At 44.6% G+C, this 19,106-nt stretch overlaps 1 protein-coding gene across 1 annotated transcript in view; it reads left to right on the top strand.

Annotated features, from left to right (window-relative positions):
• The first annotated feature begins 1,979 nt into the window (after positions 1–1,979).
• Positions 1,980–19,106, top strand: part of Jam3 (junctional adhesion molecule 3) — a 55,771-nt gene continuing 38,644 nt past the window's right edge. The window contains exon 1 of the mRNA XM_057766391.1: positions 1,980–2,085. Coding sequence (XP_057622374.1) covers positions 2,010–2,085 — 76 coding nt within the window. The 5' untranslated portion in view covers positions 1,980–2,009. The remainder of the gene's footprint in view (positions 2,086–19,106) is intronic.

Genomic DNA, 19,106 nt, shown 5'->3' with positions numbered 1-19,106 from the left:
TATTATTTAGAATAAACTATTGGGTATGCCATTATGTTTTAGCTCTACTAGAATTATGCTTCTATAGCAACTTATTGTTTATATATTGAGCATGCTCACTAATGTTCTGTGTGCCACCTTCTTCTTCTTCTTCTTCTTCTTCTTCTTCTTCTTCTTCTTCTTCTTCTTCTTCTTCTTCTTCTTCTTCTTCCTCCTCCTCCTCCTCCTCCTCCTCCTCCTCCTCCTCCTCCTCCTCCTCTTCTTCTTCTTCTTCTTCTTCTTCTTCTTCTTCTTCTTCTTCTTCTTCCTCTTCCTCCTCCTCCTCCTACTCTTCCTTCCTTCCTTCCTTTCTTTTTTTTTTTTGAGACAAGGTTTCTCTGTATAGATTTGGAGCCTGTCCTGGAACTCACTCTGTAGACCAGGCTGGCCTTGAACTCACAGGGATCTGCCTGCCTCTGCTGGTGTTAAAGGAGTGCGCCACCACTGACTGCCTGGCTGACCTTCTTTTATTATATATGGAATCAGGGGCTCTACAAGAGTGAAAACATTAAAGTTTCCAAAATTACTCATCAACATATTTTTCCTTTTTATTTACTCTTCTCACTTACAATACATCCCTACCACAGCCTCCCTCCCTCCAACCCTCGCACCCCTCAATCTCTCCTCTCCCCCAGATTCACTGCTCCTCTATTTCCTTTCAGAGAAGAACAAGCCTTCCAGTGATAGCAACTGAACACAACATAACAAGATGTAAAAAGACTGGGCACAAACCCTCATATCAAGGTTGCAAGATGCAATCCAGTAGGAGGAAAAGGGTCCTGAGGGCAGACAGAAGAGTCGGAGATACCCCCACTCACACTGTTCGGAGTCCCACAAAAACAATCAAGCTAAACAACCACAGTATGTATGCAGAGGACCTAGGTCAGACCCATACAGGCTCCCTGACTGTCACTTCGGTTTCTGTGAGCCCTAAGAGCCCTCCCTGTTCTATGTTCTCCTGGTGTCCTTGATCCCTCTGGCTCCTACAATCCTTCCTCCCCTTCTTCTGAGGGGTTCTCTGAGCTTGGCTTTATGTTTGGGTATGGGTCTCTGCATCTGCTCTCATCAGCTGCCAGAGGAAGCCTCTCTGATCCCCTGACAACTATTGGACTAGGCACAAATCTATGAGTATATAGGAATATTGTCAGGAATTATTTCATTAATTAATTGGTCAGTTGTGTGTTGGCTTCTATACTAGGTCTCTGAGACATCAAGCTTCTGGTCATCCAGGCAGTGAGGGGTGTGGGCTTCCTCTTATGGCTTGGGACTCAAGTTAGACAAGTCATTAGTTGGCTACTTCCACAAGTTCTGAACCACCATTCCCCAGCACATCTTGCAGTCAGGACAGGTGTGGGTTGAAGGTTTTGTGGCTGGGTTGGTGCCCCATTCCCACTACTGGGAGCCTTGCCTGGTTCTGCAACATCTTTATTTGTAAAATAACACTCATTAACTAAAAAAAAAAATTATAATGGTTTGTTTCATGTGTATGCCTGTATGTGTGTTTAGTGCATGTTTAGTGCCCTTAGAGGTCAGAAGACCATATCAGATCTAGAACTGGAGTTACAGATGGTTGTGAGACACCATTTGGGTGCTGGGAATGGAGCCTGGGTCTTCTCCAGGAGCAATAAGTGCTCTTAACCGCTGAGCCATTTCGCCAGCCTTATCATTTCCTAAACTTTAATGGAGCAATTCTTCTTAGATCTGTTGCAATAATCTGCAGTTTTATAAGTCCACCCCTCCTTCCTCCCGGACTTGCTTTTTAACCCTTCTTCTGCTAAGTTCATTGACCAAGGTACCACTTGCAAGCCTTGAGCATCATTGCATCCATAGCAACCAGACTTGAGCTTCTTTGGTCACCATGGTGCCGGCTCGACCGGGCCGTGTGGTCGCTATGGTAACTGGAGGCGGATCGCAGGGTCCAAGTAGTCTGAGCGCATGCGCACAAAGCCAGTTCGCCGCTGCAAGTCTGAGCCCCTCACATTCCCCTCGACATGGCGCTGAGCCGGCGTCTGGGACTTCGGCTCTGCGCGAGGCTGCCTGACTTCTTTCTGTTGTTGCTCTTCAGGGGTGAGTTGATGTTTCTGTGCCCCTGGGAAGTGGGATCTGTGGCGATGGGAAGTGAGCGGCCCGGGCCGCCGTGGAATAGCGGTTTCGGTGCCCGGGATTTCGGGTCCGGCCGAGGCGCTGAGGGGTGGCCTCTGCGGGAGCGTGGCGGGCGCGGCTCAGCGGGCTGTCGGGTCGGGTCTCAGGCTGACCCGCGTGGATGCGGCTGGTCCTGGACAGGGACACGGCCCTCTAGATTCAAAAAGGACCGTGGCGGCTGCCTGACGAGCTCGAAAACTTACTGGGAGAAAACACCCCCATCGGCAGCGTGGTGCCCAGAAGTCGTGGACTAGGAGCGGTTTGGGAAGCTCCAGAGGCCTGTCTTCCCGGGAGCTGCTGGGGTCAACAAAGAAGCTGAACTGGGCAAGGCCGGCCATCCTTGCGCTGAGCTACACAGGAATGAGCACCTTTGTCGCAGAGTGGTGAAGGAGAGACCCTTGCCCCCACATAGCATCTGGGCCATCTTGATCCCGCCACACTGCTAAACTTGAAAGTTTTGTTCATTTTCTTTCCACTGAATTCCTGGGAGAGAGTATTTCCCTGGTCAGTTTAGCAGAAGCTCTTAAGTTTACTTTCTATAAATAACACAGGGCACTTTGAAACCGCTATCTTAGTCCTTAAAACCGTTCTGTGAAGTAGGTTTTTGAACCCATTTTCAGAGGCTACTTAATATAGCCTTAAAAAAAAAATTCAGGACTGCATGCCAGACAAGTAGTGCCAAACTTAAGGCTGCATAAAGCACCACTCCTTACTCACAGGTAACCCAACCCGTACCACTCACTCTTCAACCCTTGGATCATTTGTTTCTTGGGTTTGTTGCCGCCCATGATGTTTTCCAAAAGAAGTACAAATTAATACACCAAGGCACTGGCACTGTTGGGAGTGGGGGCGGGAGGTGGATAAGACTTACGAAAACAAAGCGTTTTTGTGTTTGGTGCTTATTCTCGTGGGGTGGTCAGAGTGGAGGTAGTAAAGAGAGGGAGTCTGGTTCAGGAGTGCCAGAAACAGGCCACTGTGATAAGGATGAGCATGTGCCCAGTGACCAGATAGTTTGCCTGAAAGTTATTTCAGAACCAAGTGCGGGTGGGAGCTACAGATGAGCAGAGGCTAGCCAGGAGACAGGACTGTCAGGAATGTCCAGCTCCCACTGAGCTGGTCACACTGACAGTGTTCTATTCACAGCCTAGAACAGCTCCCTATTGTTGAGGAGGTTTGCTCATGTGAAAGTCTGCAGTTTTCATTGGAGATACATTTGGCAGTTGACCTCAGGGATGGATTTCTACTTGGAGGCTTGCTAGTAAAAGCGGAAAATGCGAAGGGCGTCATTTGCTCTTAGTCTCAGGTTTCGTCCCTTCCTGTCTTGTGTAAAATCTGTTGGGTTTCTTCCTATCAAGAGATGGGATTCACTTGCATTGCATAAGTACAATACGAATTTGTGATCTAGGACGGATGGCAAAGAGGAAGGCATAGGATGGCATTAGTCACCTTGGAAAGCTGTGGCTTGTTTGCTCAAATGAGGGGTTTTCCATTATATGGCTTTCAGCTTCCATATACCCTAGAGCTGTACTCCTGGGGCTGGAGAGATGGCTCAGTGATTTCTGGCAGAGGACCTAAGTTCTGTTCATAGCACCCAGGTTGGGTGGCTCAAACAGCATGCGACTCCAGCTTTGGGGATCTGACAGATCATGTGTGATAGGATCAGACACCTGTACTCATGCAATTCCTCCTTCACACATGAGTGAACAGAAAATAAATCTAAAAACCGTGCCATCTTCCCAGGTGAAAACTATCTTTTTAATGTTTAGCATAATGCTAGCCCCTGTCAGCTGTGGCTCTTTCCCACGGCACTACGGAGGCTGAGGCAGGAGGGTCACTGTGAGTTTTAAGCCATCCTGGGAAACAACAAATTATTAGTTCCAAACTGCACGTGATAGCATATTCCTGTAATCACAGTACTTAAGATGTGGAGGCTGGGGGAATCACTGTTCAGGTTCAGCCTGGGTTACAGGGCAAATTCAAGGCATGCCAGGGCTACACAGTGAGATTCTGTTTCAAAAATTAAAAAAAAAGCTTCCGACACAGCAGTAAATATTTATGTGATTATCCTTTTGCTGGGCTCTATTATGACAACCTAACACGTACTAATTCATTTCATTTTGCTAACTTTAGAGTACGTTACTGTTTTGTGTAAAACAGGAAAAACAGTAACACAAGCATGCAGAGGTGAGATGCTTGCGGTGGTACTTCAAACATCTTCAACTTGGAAGTCTCTAGTCTGTGGTAATCTGGTCTTTGGTTACTCGTTTCTTCTATTTGACAGTGGAAATCTTATAATGGATGACTTAGGTAAAATTAACAAGTGTTCAAAGCCGTGCTGTTTCTATCTAGAATATTCCTTTGTGGGATTTATGACAAATGTTATGGCTCATCTCCTTTTTCAGTGATTATGCGCAATTCAGTAACTTTCCAGAACTTTGTTGTTGTTGCTTTTTTTTTTTTCCCAACACAGGGTTTCTCTGTGTAGTGTTGGCTGACGTGGAACTCAATCTGTAGATCAGACTAGCCTCGAGCTCATAGAGATCTGCCTGTCTCTGCCTCCCGAGTGCTGGGGTTAAAGGTGTGTGCTACCACCGTCTGGCTAACTTCCCAGAACTTTTGACGTACCAGAGAGAGGCCTTCATTTGGAACTAGCATAACAGTTTGTAGTCTTGAAGACAGTTTGTGGGGTGGAATGCAGAGATTTCTAATCAAATATTCTAATTCTTTCACATATTTGGACTCTTGAAGCATTAGAATGACCTATGTTCGTTGACTGATTGGGATTGAACTCAGGGCCGGGCAAGCATTTTGCTGCAGCTATAGGCCCAGCCCCTTTAAGATGTATATTTTTTGTTTTTTTCCTCAGAGCTGAGGACCGACCCCAGGGCCTGGCGTTTGTTGGGCAAGCACTCTACCACTGAGCTAAATCCCCAACCTTCCCCCCTTTATTGCGTTTTAATTCCTTTTGATTACCTGATTGCTAGAATCATTGTCAGGGTTGTAGGTGTACTTTAAGAAAAACAAAGGACACCTGGTCCCAAAACATGAACTAGTTGGATCAGCTGCTCATCTCCGAATGATTAGTTTATGGCCATGCTACAGGCGAGGGGACCGGATGGGTAGCTTCTAGAGATCTTAGCCGTTAAATAACGGCAGTGTTACACTCCGTCTCCTGGGCTCTGTGGACGGCGAGGGGTAGCTTCAAGTCAGTTTTCTGAAAGTGAGCAGATGCTCAGGCTTGCTTTCTGAGATGGTTATGTGTTGTAATAGAAGACGCTGTGGTTGTAGCGCATCCGGCTAGCAGCTGTTAGAGATGCAATATTAACAAATTCCTTCTTCATAAATCCTTTGAATTCTTCCAGAGCACAAGTGGGGTGAAAGAAAAGAAAATATGTGTGGGTGAAGTCAGAATGTACAGTCGGCCGGGGGCATCCTAGCGATGGCAGAGTCTCTCTTGAGGTGTGTTTCCAATTAGGTCTGAGTGTGATGACATTAGGGATGAGTGCAAATTTGAAATCTTTACACATGCCCATGAATTCTAGCACCATATGCAAATATCTCCACTGGCGTATGAAGAGATCTGGAAACCAAGTTGGGTAAGCACATTCTTTTACACTCAGGTTAGCAAGGACACTATGCACTGTATGGAACTAAAGCATTCATTGACTGCCTCTTTGCTGCTCGCCCTGGTGCACAGAAATCATCCTGAGAAGCAGCCCTCTTTCTCATGCCCTGGGAAGCAGTGGTTCTTCATGTTGGGGTGCTTTGGTTTTCCTGCCTCTCAATAGTATTTATTGTGTGCTCTGTAATGCATGTTCCAACAGCCACTGTGCGCAGCAGGATTGCAGGGCTGGGCTGCTTTAATCAAGCCACAGGGACGATTAAGGCTGTGTAAACTTCTTCCCTTTTGTCCTTTTCTTTTAAAAGTTTATTTTTCAAATAAATATTTTACTTTATGTTGTCTTAGTTCCTTTTCAGTTGCTGTGAGAAAACACCGTGACCAAGGCAGGTGATAAAAAGAAGCATTTAATTTGGGGTTCACCATTCTGGAGGGTTAGCGCTCATGACCACCCTGTAGGGAGCATGGCAGCAGGCAGTTGGGCATGGCACTGGAGCAGTAGCTGAGAGCTTAATTTTAATCCATAAGAAGGAGGGAGGAAAAAGAGAGAAGAAGTTGAGAACTAATCGCGAATAACATGGGCTTTTGAAATCTCAAAGCCAACGCACTTCCTCCAACCAGGCCACCTTCTGATCCCGCCCAGTCTGACCAACTGGGAACCAAACATTCAAATACATGAGCCCTGGGGGCTATTCTCATTCAAACCATCACACATATGTATGGGTGTTTTGCCTGCATGTTTGTTACTGCACCGTGTGTGTAGTGCCCAAAGAGGCCAGAAGAAGGCACCAGATTCCCTGAGACCAGAATTACAGATGTTTGTGAGCTGGAAGGTTGGTCTTGGGAATTGAACCCAGGTCTTTTGGAAGATAACCAGTGCTCCTAACCATTTAATCATGTCTCCAGTCCCCACAACTTTATTTGTATGAATATGTGCCTGTTTGCCTGTATGCACATGACATGTATGTAGATGTCCAGGGAGGCCAGAAGATGGTATCAGGTCCCCCAGAATTAGAATTAACAGGTGGCTGTGAGTCACTTTCTGTGGGTGCTGGGTTTAGAACCTGGGTCCTCTGCAAGAATAGCAAGTGTTTTTAACTGCTGAGTTCTCTTTTCAGCCCCTTTATGTCTCTTGTAGAGTATCCCAATACTTAACTTGTTCACCTTGTTCCTACAATTATTGTTAAAATCAAAAGCCGGGCGGTGGTGGCACACGCCTTTAATCCCAGCACTTGGGAGGCATGGGCAGGCGGATCTCTGGGAGTTCGAGACCAGCCTGGTCTACAAGAGCTAGTTCCAGGACAGGCTCCGAAACCACAGAGAAACCCTGTCTCAAAAAACCAAAAAAACCAAAAAAAAAAAAAAAAAAAAAAAATCAAATTCTACCAGACACATTGTTTGTTGTGTCTGGTAACTTTAGCTCCCAGTAATCTTTCCTGTCTCTGAATAAGCAAACATCTTAGTCTATAGCATCTCATTCCAACACACATTTTAAAATGTCTGTGTTATGTCAGGTACTATTTATTCTCCATGGTAGGGGTACACAGGGAATAAGAAGCCCAGCCTGGGGAGAGCCAGCATGTCTGTATGCCCTCTCACACTGGGCTTTGGGTATCGGGTGTGAGTACATGGCATATTATTACTGATGTTAAAAAAGAAACTGACCCAGAACAGAGATGTCTCTAGTAAGTCTTGCCTGTCTGTCTTTGTCACTTGAAAGCCAGTTAACATTTTTAACCACTTTGTGTGTCTAGGCATTTTTAGGATATCTTATTTTAGTTCAGTGGCTGCAGGAACTTCAGGGAAGCCTCTGTTTTTTTCTCTAGTAGTTGTCAAGGAAGGCAGTGATATTTTCTGCTGTCTACTCTGCGTAGCTGCAAAGTTAGGAAGACAAATGTGGAGAGATGCTTATGGTGCACTTTAAAGGACACGGGCTGCGAGTACTACAGTTTGTGATTGCAGTTATGTAAAACACCGGGGGGGGGGGGGTGTTCAAAACATTGATGGGCTGCGCCTCTAAGTAGCGGAGTCCGGGGCTAGCTCTTCACTGCTCTTGTACCTTTCTGTCTGAGGTTTCTGCTTTACTTTCAAAGTCTTCTTTAATGAGGTGTGTTTTTTTTTTTTTTTTGTATAATTATAAAAAAAAAAGTTGTGTTTGTTTTGATAGCTCACAGCTCCAGTTCTGGAATTTTAGATTTGACATTAGTAAAGGGAGAATGTAATTTGTTTAAACACATGTAATCTGTGCTTTTTTCTAGTTTCTTCTTGACAACCAAATTGGATGAAGGAGGAATGTCCTTGAAGTTCAGTGGTTTGCATATGTATTCTTTGCAACATATTTGAAAGATTAATTGCCATTGGTTTGGGCAGAACAGCTGTGGCTTCAACAAATGGTTAAGGGGAACTGAAAGCCGCTCGGAGTACCTGCCCTGCCCCCCATTCATTAGGAACAAACAAAAGCACCCGGGGCATTGCTTGGGCTGCTGCTACCCTCTGATCCAGCACTACTCTGTGCCAGGCGCTGATTCTCTTGGGCAATGAGAACGACGGCAGGTTGACTTCAGGGGAAGCAGACAGTTGTCCACTGGTGTGCCCCAGGGTGGACATCCCTGTTTTTAGAATTAGGTGCAGCTGTCTTGAGGGTCACCAAGTATGTAGCAAATCCTCAGACAGCTGCTTCTCTTTCTTTGGCCAAGGTTTTCACTAAAGCATCTCTATTGGGGTATTATTATGATTTTCCTTTTTGGGTCAGGGCTTGTGTAGCTCAAGCTTGTTTGGAACTGTGTGTGTGTGTGTGTGTGTGTGTGTGTGTGTGTGTGTGTGTATGTATGCTCCCATAATGCCAGAGGTTGATGTCAGGTGACTTACTTAATTGCATTTGATCTTATTTTTTGAGACAGTCTCTCACTGAGCCTGGACATCTTCAGGCTCCACTAGGCAGGGTGGACAGCAAGCCCCAGGGGCTTCCCGTCACTACAGCTCCAGCACTGGGGTTGTGGCTCGTTGCTGCCCTGCCTGGGCCTTTATGTGGGTTCTGGGAAATCCACTCAGGTCCTCATGACTGTAGTGACTGATTGTTCTGCCTCAGCCTGTGGTATTCCGGGGTTATAGTAATGTGACACCATACTTGGCTTTCTTAGGGATAATTGTGATTTCCATGAGTGTAGATTTAGGTGAATGGAGATGTTCAAAGAGATGAGGTGGAGGACATAGTGTATGCAGGGATGTGCTTGCGAGTTTGTAAACAGTGTCTGTTGAGACTGTGGGTTATGACAACAAATAAGTAATAACAGCTGTTGACTGCTGTGTGTAAGGCATTGTATATCACAGGGCGCCAGACTGCTGTGTGCCAGGCATTGTATATCACAGGGAGTCAGACTGCTGTGTGCCAGGCATTGTATATCACAGGGCGTCAGACTGCTGTGTGCCAGGCATTGTATATCACAGGGCATCAGACTACTGTGTGCCAGGCATAGATCACAGGGAGTCAGACTACTCTGACATAATGTCATAAACGGAGTGCCTTAAACCATAGACATTTGTCTCACTGTTGTGGAGTCTCGGATGTCTGAGAGTAAGGTTGTTGGCAGGTCCAGGTCCTAGTGAGGCCGTCTTCCTGGCTTGTAGATGACATGGTGGAGGAGTGAGAGCTTTGGCGCCTCTTAGAGTGGCCACTATCCCGTGATGGGGTCCTACCCTCATGATCTCATCTAAGCCTAGTTACTGTTTTTTCCTTCGAGACAGGGTTTTTCTGTGTAACAGCTCTAGCTGTCCTGGAACTAGTTCTGTAGACCAGGCTGTTCTCAAACTCAGAGATCCGCCTGCCTCTGCCTCTCGAATGCTGGGATTACAGGTGTGTGCCACCACCTCTGGCTGCTTAGTTCCTTCTTAAGGCGTGTACCTAATACCATCTTATTAGCGGTTAAGGCTTCAATATGAACTTTAGGGGGATGTAAACTTGATCTGTCTCAACTGGTCTTAGCAGTCGTTTTTATCTGCAGGTACCGAATTTGTGGGTGTGGAATCTGAGGCCTGGCCCAAGGTCACAATAAATAAAAGAGGCGAATCCTAACTGAGGCAACTATAGTGCCTTTTCCAAGGCTCAGGGGCCAGTGCACAAGAGGAGGCAGAAAGAAAGGGTGAAAACACCTGAAGAAGGGTTGGAGCAATGTGTGACACATGGCCATTGCACCCTTCAGCTCTCAAGGACTATGACTTCCTGCACAGGACTGGACTTGTCAGCATTCTGTTACAGAGGGGGAAGAGCTCATGAGGCCCACCTTCCTGAGGGCTAATAGTTGCTGGGTAGTAGGACTTAACGAAGCTTTTCTGTGGACCTATAAAAACATAGAGGAGCCAGTTGTCCCTCGGAGACCATTAGCAATAGTTATAAAGCATCTAAACACAACACCCGGTTAAGAACATTTGGCTTTACAGTATAGAAATCCATTTGTCAGGTAGAAGTAGAAATATATGTGAACAAAAGAAGTCAAGAATATTGCGGTAGAAAGAGCACCTACAACAGTGATTCTCAACTTGTGGGTCTCGACCCATTTGGGTGGGAATGACTCACAGGGGTTGCCTAAGACCATCGGAAAACTCAGTAACATTATGATTCACAACAGTAACAAAATTTCAGTTATAAAGTAGCAATGAAAATAATTTTATGGTTTGGGGGTCACCAGAATATGAGGAACTGTATTAAAGTGTTGCAGCTCCAAGGAAGGTGGAGAACCACTGGCCTAGAAAGCATTGTTGGTAGCTTCAGTAATATGCTGCAGTATGAGCACCCTGGTTCTAGCCTAGCTTCTCTTTATATTCTAGACCCTTCTCTTAGCTGCAGGGAGGCTGTTCCAAGACCCCCAGTGGATTCCTAAGACTGGACAGAACAGAACTTACTTACAGTAAGTTAAGTACTTACTGTGGGCTGTGGCTGAGATGCCTGCAGTCTGAGGACCGGGAAATACAGTGGATTTCTTTTTCTGTCATGATTTCATAGTTAGAAGATCTACTCTTACCATATCTTAGCAGCTTCCAATGACTTCTTTTTCTTTGCTTATCAAGGTGAACATTTTCAACTTTTCACTCAAAAGTAGCACTGTCTGTGCCATGTCTGAATTGCCAGTGTTGGCATTTGGGGCCCTTAAGTAAAATCAGGGTTACGTGGCTACAGTGTGATATTGTGATGGTTGATCCAGTTGTCATCAGATGCTCCTAAAGTGAACCATCATATATATGGTGTAGAAGTGAAGGATGGGGGAGGTTCATGCCCGAGGAGGGATGGAGCAGGGTTGCCTAAGATTTCACCTCACCACTCAGAGTGGCAGTTTCTAACTTGGAACTCCTGCTTTTGGGATTTTCATTTACCATTTCAGACTGCAGCTGACCCCAGGTAACTAAGACTGCTGCCAGGGGCTCCTGTGTCTCAAACTATACTGGTTTTAGTGTTGTTCTTGAAATAATCATTTACTGGATACATTATTTTAGATTGTCAGTCATTTTATCTTGAGAGAATAGAGGGAGGTTGAGGGAGAGTGTATGTGAACTCTCTGTGCCCTCTGTTTAAGACGTCTAAATTTATTTGTCTCCTCCATATTACTTATCTTTCTTTTCCCTAGCTACATTAAAGGTCATCCCCCTTCCTTTCTTTTGGGGGGCATTTTGAAATGTTGCTGCAGTATGTCACTAAGGCGAATTTATTTTTAGTTTTCTACTTACATTTTGTAATTTGTTTATCTATGATTTTTTTCCCTATTGATTCTTAAGTATTTGTTTAAGAGTCGTCTTTTGTTTACTTATTCTTTCCCCTAGGGGCTCTGATTAAATGTATTCAGTTACTGTGCCCTCCACAACTGCTAGTTTTCCTCATATTTTTATATTCCTGCCTGTGTAAGCTGTTCTGAGTTCCGCAACTCGCTACTTCTGCTTCCAGCCCTATCGCATCTGTTGTTGATCCATGCCTGGGGGCTTTCCCTACTGATTATTTTGTTCATTTCTAAAATTTTACTTGGTTTTTCTTGGGACTTTTTGTTTACATTTTTGAGTTTTGAAAAGCTTTAGACTGGACATAGTGATATGTGTCTATAATCAGTCTTGGCATTCAGGACACTCAAACGGGAGGGACTTGAGTATGAGCCCAGTTTTGGCTATAGATTGAGAGCCTGTCTCAATCAACACACAAACTTTAACATTTATGCATAGCTATCTTATTTTCCATATCTCACATTCCAAATATCTAAAGTCTTAGGCATGTGAGTCTACTATTTCTTGCTTCTTTTGACTTTTACATGAGGTTTGTTTCTATGCTTAAAAGAAACATGGTTAATCTCTGACAACTGAACCTAATTCAGGGGTGCTTTTTCTGAGAGCAGGGTTCCATTCAGTGGCTGCTGCAACCCTCCAGGGTGACTGTTCCCCCTCACAGAATCCCTGGAATAATTTAAAATGTCAAGCTCTGCTTCCCTTTGTTCCCTTTGGCTTAAGGACACGGTGAACCCTGAAATGTTCAGATAGAGATGGTGCTCTCAGTGCCCCCATCCTGCTTTCTAGTTTAGCCCAAGCCATATCCGTTTGTCCTTTTACTACCCTGTGCTGCGTGTGTGCCCAGAGGTGCAGCCAAGGCCTCGCTGTTGGGGTGCTCTGCATTTCTGCAAAGCTCTGTTTTGCTTGTTTTCTCTTTGGATTAACACAAGAGCTGCCCACCGTTCTTTTAATGCTTGTTTTGAAAGTAACACTTTTGTCATTCAAATGTCATCTGCTCTATTTCATACCCTTCCAGGATGGTGTGATGTCCCTGGGGAGAGAAAGTGCGCATAACACTGCTTCAAGGTTGGGGCTCTGGTGTTTTAGTCACGTGCCTAGTCCTGAGATTGTAATCTTTGACCATCTGTCATCCAGGACACAGCAACATAAATGGGAGAGTTATAATCATCCGAAGTGTCCGTCGTTTTAATAACAGCTGGACAGAGGTGACCTGGAGCTTCCAGCTGAAATTTGAGATTCTTGCTTGTACAGGATGAATGCTTAAAAGGACAGATGCCACCCACTGTACCCCGTTCATGTGCACCCTCTTCCTGTGTGATAGAAGGCGCACTGCATTATGGGTGTTGGACGTCCTGGATTCTTTCCAGATGTTCATGTGATTCATATTTGGATCTTGGGGAAATAATACTGGTTTTAATCCAGATAATTTGAAAGTAATTAAAATCACACCTCCTCTTTTACACTACCACCAAAATATGCATGGTTCTCTCCCTGTGGAATTAGATAATGACTTTGAATTTTGAATGTTAGATCCTAAGAAGTGACTTTCCAGGAATACAGCAAAAGTTTTTTTTTTTTAAATATTTATTTATTTGTTATGTATACAATATTCTGGCTGTGTGTATGCCTGCAGGCCAGAAGAGGGCACCAGACCTCATTACAGATGGTTGTGAGCCACCATGTGGTTGCCGGGAATTGAACTCAGGACCTTTGGAAGAACAGGCAAAGCTCTTAACCACTGAGCCATCTCCCCAGCCCCAGCAAAAGTTTTTAAGTGGCTAACTGAACCAGTACACATTCATTCTTCATAATTGCGCTTGCTAGTTTTGTAAACTTCCAACAGAAAATTCTTCTTCCAAAAATTTAGATGTGGCCTAGAGCCAGGTAAGTGTCAGTTGAAGGCCTGCTGTGAAAGTTTGGAAAAGTTCGTAGTTGGAGCCATAGCATTTGTTTAAATTGCCCCCAACCCCATTTAAACCTTTCTTCTTTAACAAGCTAGTGTCTCAAGAGTTCCTGCTTTTATTTACCAAGAACCAAAAAGGCATAGAGAATTGTTTGGGTTAGCATTCTTATGCTTTTTGTTTTTGTTTTTGTTTGTTTGTTTGTGGTTTTTTTGAGACAAGTTTATTGTTTCCAGAAGACACAGTCTCACAGCAAATTCCCTGCTCCTCTGGCTTTTACAGCCTTTACCCTCCTCTTCTGAAACGTTCACTAGGCCTTAGGTGTATCGTTGGTACTGGATTTTCAACTCTGCTTTGTGACTGTGTTTTGTGGTGGCCTCAGCTGTTGCAGAGCCTTGATGAGGGTGAGAACTAAGATTTGTCCCTAGGCGCCTCTGATGGCTTTTTGTTTTGTTTTTTTTTTTTTGTTTTGTTTTGTTTTTTTTGGTTTTTCGAGACAGGGTTTCTCTGTAGCTTTGGAGCCTGTCCTGGAACTAGCTCTTGTAGACCAGGCTGGCCTCGAACTCACAGAGATCCGCCTGCCTCTGCCTCCCGAGTACTGGGATTAAAAGCGTGTTGTTTTGTTTTTTGAGACGGGGGTTTCTCTGTGTATCCCTGGCTGTCCTGGAATTCCCTTTGTAGACCACATGCACACAGTGCCCATGGGAGCCAGAAGAGTGCATTGGATCCCCTGGGAATAAAACCATGCTCCTGTAGAAGGGAAGCCAGTGGCCTTAACCACTGAGCCATCTCTCTAGTCCTCAATTTTTGCCTGGTGGTTGTGGTGTCACTGGCCTTTAATCCCAACACTTGAGAGGCAGAGGCAGGCGGATCTTTATGAATTTGAAGCCAGCCTGGTCTACAGAGTGAGTTCCAGGACAGCCAAGGCTACACAGAGAAATTTTGTCTCGAAAAACAAAACAAAAAAAGAAGCATAGACTAGAAAGTACAAATGGAAAATAAAAAAAGAGTTCAGCATAAACCCTACGACAGTTAATTCTGTCTGGTGAATGTTGGCGAATAGATACTGGATTCCTGAGGTGCATTCTCCTGCACTTGTCACTAGACTGGAATTCCCTGGTTGTCTTATGACCCACAGGGTTGAGAACCACTGTTTTGGGATGAATGGCAAGGGGTTCAGAGGTGGTGATATACTTCAGAGAAACACAGCACATTTGTCAAGTGTATTCATGAAGCTGGATATTCAGTTCTACCACTTAATAGTCAGGGTCTAAAGCTTGTTGTGCAGTGCTGTAGGCCTCAGCTGCCTCCCACCAGAGAGTCTTAGAGCAGTGGTACTCATTGGGGATACTGACATGCATGCACAGCTGGAAATATCTGGGTCATTTTCAGTGGCCCTGGCATGCAGTGAGCAGATACACGTCTCAACACTGCAGCCCGTAAGCAGATTCCCCATCGGAAGTGGAAAGGCTCTCTCCACTCTAATATTCAGCATCCCACGTGTCTAAGTGAGTGGATAGGTGAGGATTTGCCTGTAGGTGAAAAAACAGCAGAGAAGGGGGAACCAACAAGTTGGGACAACAGTGAACCAGCAGCAGGGTACCAGCCTCCTGATCCTCATCCCAGTTGCTAAGTAACAAGATTGTTATAAAACAACTTCTTGCACAGAAGTCCAATGCAAGAACATTGTATAGACAAAGGAAAATTAGTCTTGTCTAGCTAGGTCTGCAATAAAGCAGATTCCAAGATTTGATGACCAGTATATGTCTCTAACTGAAGCAGCAAGCCACACTTCCAGACTCTAAAGACTAAAAAGAGCTCTAAAGAGCTGAAATGAATACAAGTATATCTAGGAGAGAGATTGGAGAGGCCAGAACTTAATCCCACATTGCTCGGGTTTAATGCTCCTACATGCGGCTCATTGTATCTTTGGGTCTTGAACTTTGCTGGGTTGGGTGTTTCTTTTTCTCTACTTGCCCCTACTTTTTTTCTGGTTTACAAAAGAAAAAAGAATGTCCTTCACACAACACCTGTCCGACACAGCAATCTCAAAATGTGAAACCCAGGTTTCACTGAAAAATCCTGGGGAAGATAAACCCAACTAGAATTCCCGCTATCAGCACATTAGAACGTGGAGGCTGGGTTAGTCACGTGCCCCTTTCTGTCCTGGATTCCTCTGTCATTTGTTTCTTCAAGACCTGGTCTTGCTAGGCCAGCCTGGAACTCACATCCTCCTGCCTCAGTCTCCCAAGAGCTGTATTGTACGTATGTCGTATAGCTAGCTTCATCCACTTAGGGTATTTATTTAGTAACCAGCTATCTATTCTTAGTGTAAACTCAGCAAGTTACAATGGTATCTCCTTTACTCCAAAACACGCTAGAATTTCCACTAAAATGTCTTGCAGTTCAGTGTTTTCTAGTTCAGGCAGGAAAATCTCCCCCAGGCATAAGAGGTCTAATCTTTTCTATAAATAATCAGAGAACCACTTTTTGGGAGTAATGATGTCCGAGAAATGTTTTTCCTTTTTACTCACGAATTTTAAAATTAGATTAATATTTTACAGAAGAATTTAGGACAACCAATTGTATCTTGAATAAAATTTTCCAACATAAGAATTTTTTTTTTTAATTTGCAACCTCCCAAATCAACTTTTCTTAACTGAAAAAAATGCCTGTGGCTATTCTGATACCATTTTTATAAAGAGAAATATAACAGGGAAAAGGCAAAGTGAAAGAAAAGAAATCTTAATTATAGCTAATGCGTCTTTTGCAAAGCTGAGGGCATATTGGTAGATGGAATCCAGGGCCTTGGAAGGGCTTCCTCCAGAGGGGAGGGCGGGAAGCCTAGGGAGCGTCACATTGTCTTTAGAGAACTAGGAGTTAAATGAATTGCAGCTTATGTATGTAGCCTACATATGTAGCTGCAGGAACAGGGATTGATAACAGTAAATCTCTAACATTTAGTGCTGAAAAGCAAACCTAACAAAGCACTTAAGATTGTGCCAGGAGCTCTGCTGAATGTGTTTCACATGAACTATTATTTTATTTGATTTTTCTTCCTTTTTTTTTTTTTTTTTTTTTTTTTTTTGAGCTAGGACCTTGCAATGCAGCCCAGACGGGTCTAGTACTCACCATGTCGCCCAGGCTGGATGTGTGGGTCACCGTAAACTGAATTTGTCCATCTTAACTCTAACACACTCATAGATTATTTTTGTTACTGTTAGGTACTTTGATGGGAGCTTTATACAGTCAGTATTTTGTAAAATAACCCCACAGAGGTATGTGTTACTCCAGTCCAGGCTTCTAGATAAGGAAACCGACTTAAAGTACGCGGCAGAAGAGAGGTTCAAAGTCACATTCAGCTCGTGTTTGTGTAATGAATAGGACTGTAGAAGGGAGGGAGATTGCCTCAGACTGTCGTGAAGAGAGATGAAAAGGAACGGGTAGAAAGGCAGTGTCCTGCGTGTGCACCAGGTCGGCTGGAGTAGCCGAACTAGAGGACAGGAATGCAGCGGTTACTCAGAACACAGTGAGAGCTGTGGTGGCGCACACTTTTAATCCCAGCACTGGGGAGGCAGAGGCAAGCAGATCTCTGTGAGTTCGAGACCAGCCTGGTCTACAGAGCAAGTTCCAAAGCTACAGAGAAACAAAACGAAAACAAACAAAAAGAGAAGATAAACTCCACAGAGCGTGGCAGCATACTACTAACCTCGGGATCATCCCGCAGAGAACCAACACTTGAAGTTTTATTATCAGTTTCTCCGGATTACATAGCCATATGCTTGTAAAACGAGGGGAAGCTGCAGTTCTCTTGAGCCCAGCTTCATCTCCCAGCTTCTCTTTGAGAAGACAGGACTCAGACCGGAAAGAAGGGTACCACACTGTCATCCAGAAAGCTAAACCCTTGAAGGTAAGGGGACTTACACTGGACAAACCATGTGACCACGATTCTTCCATTACAAATGACAGAGAAAAAGGAATAAATAAGTCATAAGATTAAAAACTGCTACAAAAAAAAATGGAGGGCTGGAGAGATGGCTCAGCGGTTAAGAGCATTGCCTGCTCTTCCAAAGGTCCTGAGTTCAATTCCCAGCAACCACATGGTGGCTCACAACCATCTGTAAAGAGGTCTGGCGCCCTCTTCTGGCCTTCAGGCATACACACAGAATATTGTATACATAATAAATAAATATTTAAAAAAAAAAAAAATGGAGTAATAGCATCCTGATGGGATCAGAGGCATGCTCCACAGAAGGGAATGTCTTGCCTTGGTTCATAATCTAGGTCACCAGCTCATGACTGGGAAGATCACAGAACCTAGGGTAGAAGTCCAATAGGTTAATTTGCTCAAATGTAACGTTGTCAAGTTGGCTTTCAATGTCTGTGATTAAACTCAGGCCTGGGTTCTCAACTTTGGTCAAAGCTTGTTTGTGCACAGGGCAGCAGTTGTTGGGGAGATGCATGGCTGTCTGCGTTCTGAGAATAAGAAATCGAGTGCTCAGTCCTAAGCGGGATGTCCTTATCACATGCCATTCCCCCCCTGCCGCCACCACCACTGAGTCTCGGGGAACACTAAGGAGAAGTAGGAAGGAATGGAAGAGCTAGAGGATGGGAAGGGACGGGAAATGCTTGACTCAGCTGTCATACCCATCAACTCACAGTGCTCACGGTTACCTGTGAAAGACGTGTACAGAATCAGTCCAGCCAAAATGCCAGCATAATTGAAGTACACCCTAGGAACCATCCCTTACTGAGGAGCTATCGGCAGGTGAGATGCTGGGAGAGGAGAATCGTTCTTGTACGAGTGTGTGGCCTCTGGTAGGTTTCCCATTCTCCAGTGCATGGTCCCAACCAACACGTGTATGGGCAGCGCCAACAGGACTTAGTGGCCTATCCAAAAGAAAGAAAGAAAAGGAGATACACAAGTTTTGAGAGGGTCTTGTTCAGGGAGGCTCAGAGGAAGCTGAGGATGAAATGGGAGTAGGTATGATCATGTTTCACTGTATACATGTATGAAATTATCAAGAAATAATGATTATTTTTTAAATGGTATCTTCAAAACTGAGCTAATTTTCTTCCTCGAAGTCTCTTATGCCTTAAAAACGTGTGAGCTAAAAGGTGTTGTGCACAGGTAAGAATAGCAACCAAGTTTTAACAGATCTTATTTACTTCGCACATGGCAAACGTACTTGACAAGAGAAGCACCAAGAGTAAATTATGTGAGTTCAAGAGAACCAAACACCAGACAGACACCTCAGCAGCCCCGGTTCTGAACTCACTCTGAGAAACTGTTGGCCTTAGTTTGCAAACAGCAGGTGAGACATTAGCCGTGGGCCTTAACCTTGGCCTTAGTGGGGTCCAAACCCCACTGCTAGGAAACATCCTCACAACATTAGTGTGGGGGTGGGGAGGGCTATGCTAAGTGGATGCCACAGGTGGAAGAGATGACGGAAGAGGGGTTCCAGCAACAAATTCATCCCTGCAGTTGATTTCTTCTGCTCTCTCCTGGGGCCGTTAGCACCAGGCTGTGCTGGGAAAATCACCAAATTAACCTCTCTGAAATGATACGCATATTGTTTTGATTTAATTTTTTTTAAAGATTTACTTTTTATTTATTTCTGAGCGTGTGCCAGGCCTGCAGGTACCACCCACAGAATGGAGAA

The sequence above is a fragment of the Chionomys nivalis genome, chromosome 4 (assembly GCF_950005125.1).
Source record: "Chionomys nivalis chromosome 4, mChiNiv1.1, whole genome shotgun sequence".
Taxonomy (NCBI): domain Eukaryota; kingdom Metazoa; phylum Chordata; class Mammalia; order Rodentia; family Cricetidae; genus Chionomys; species Chionomys nivalis.
The sequence above is the reverse complement of the archived record's forward strand: the minus strand, read 5'-3'. Positions and strand labels throughout refer to the sequence as shown.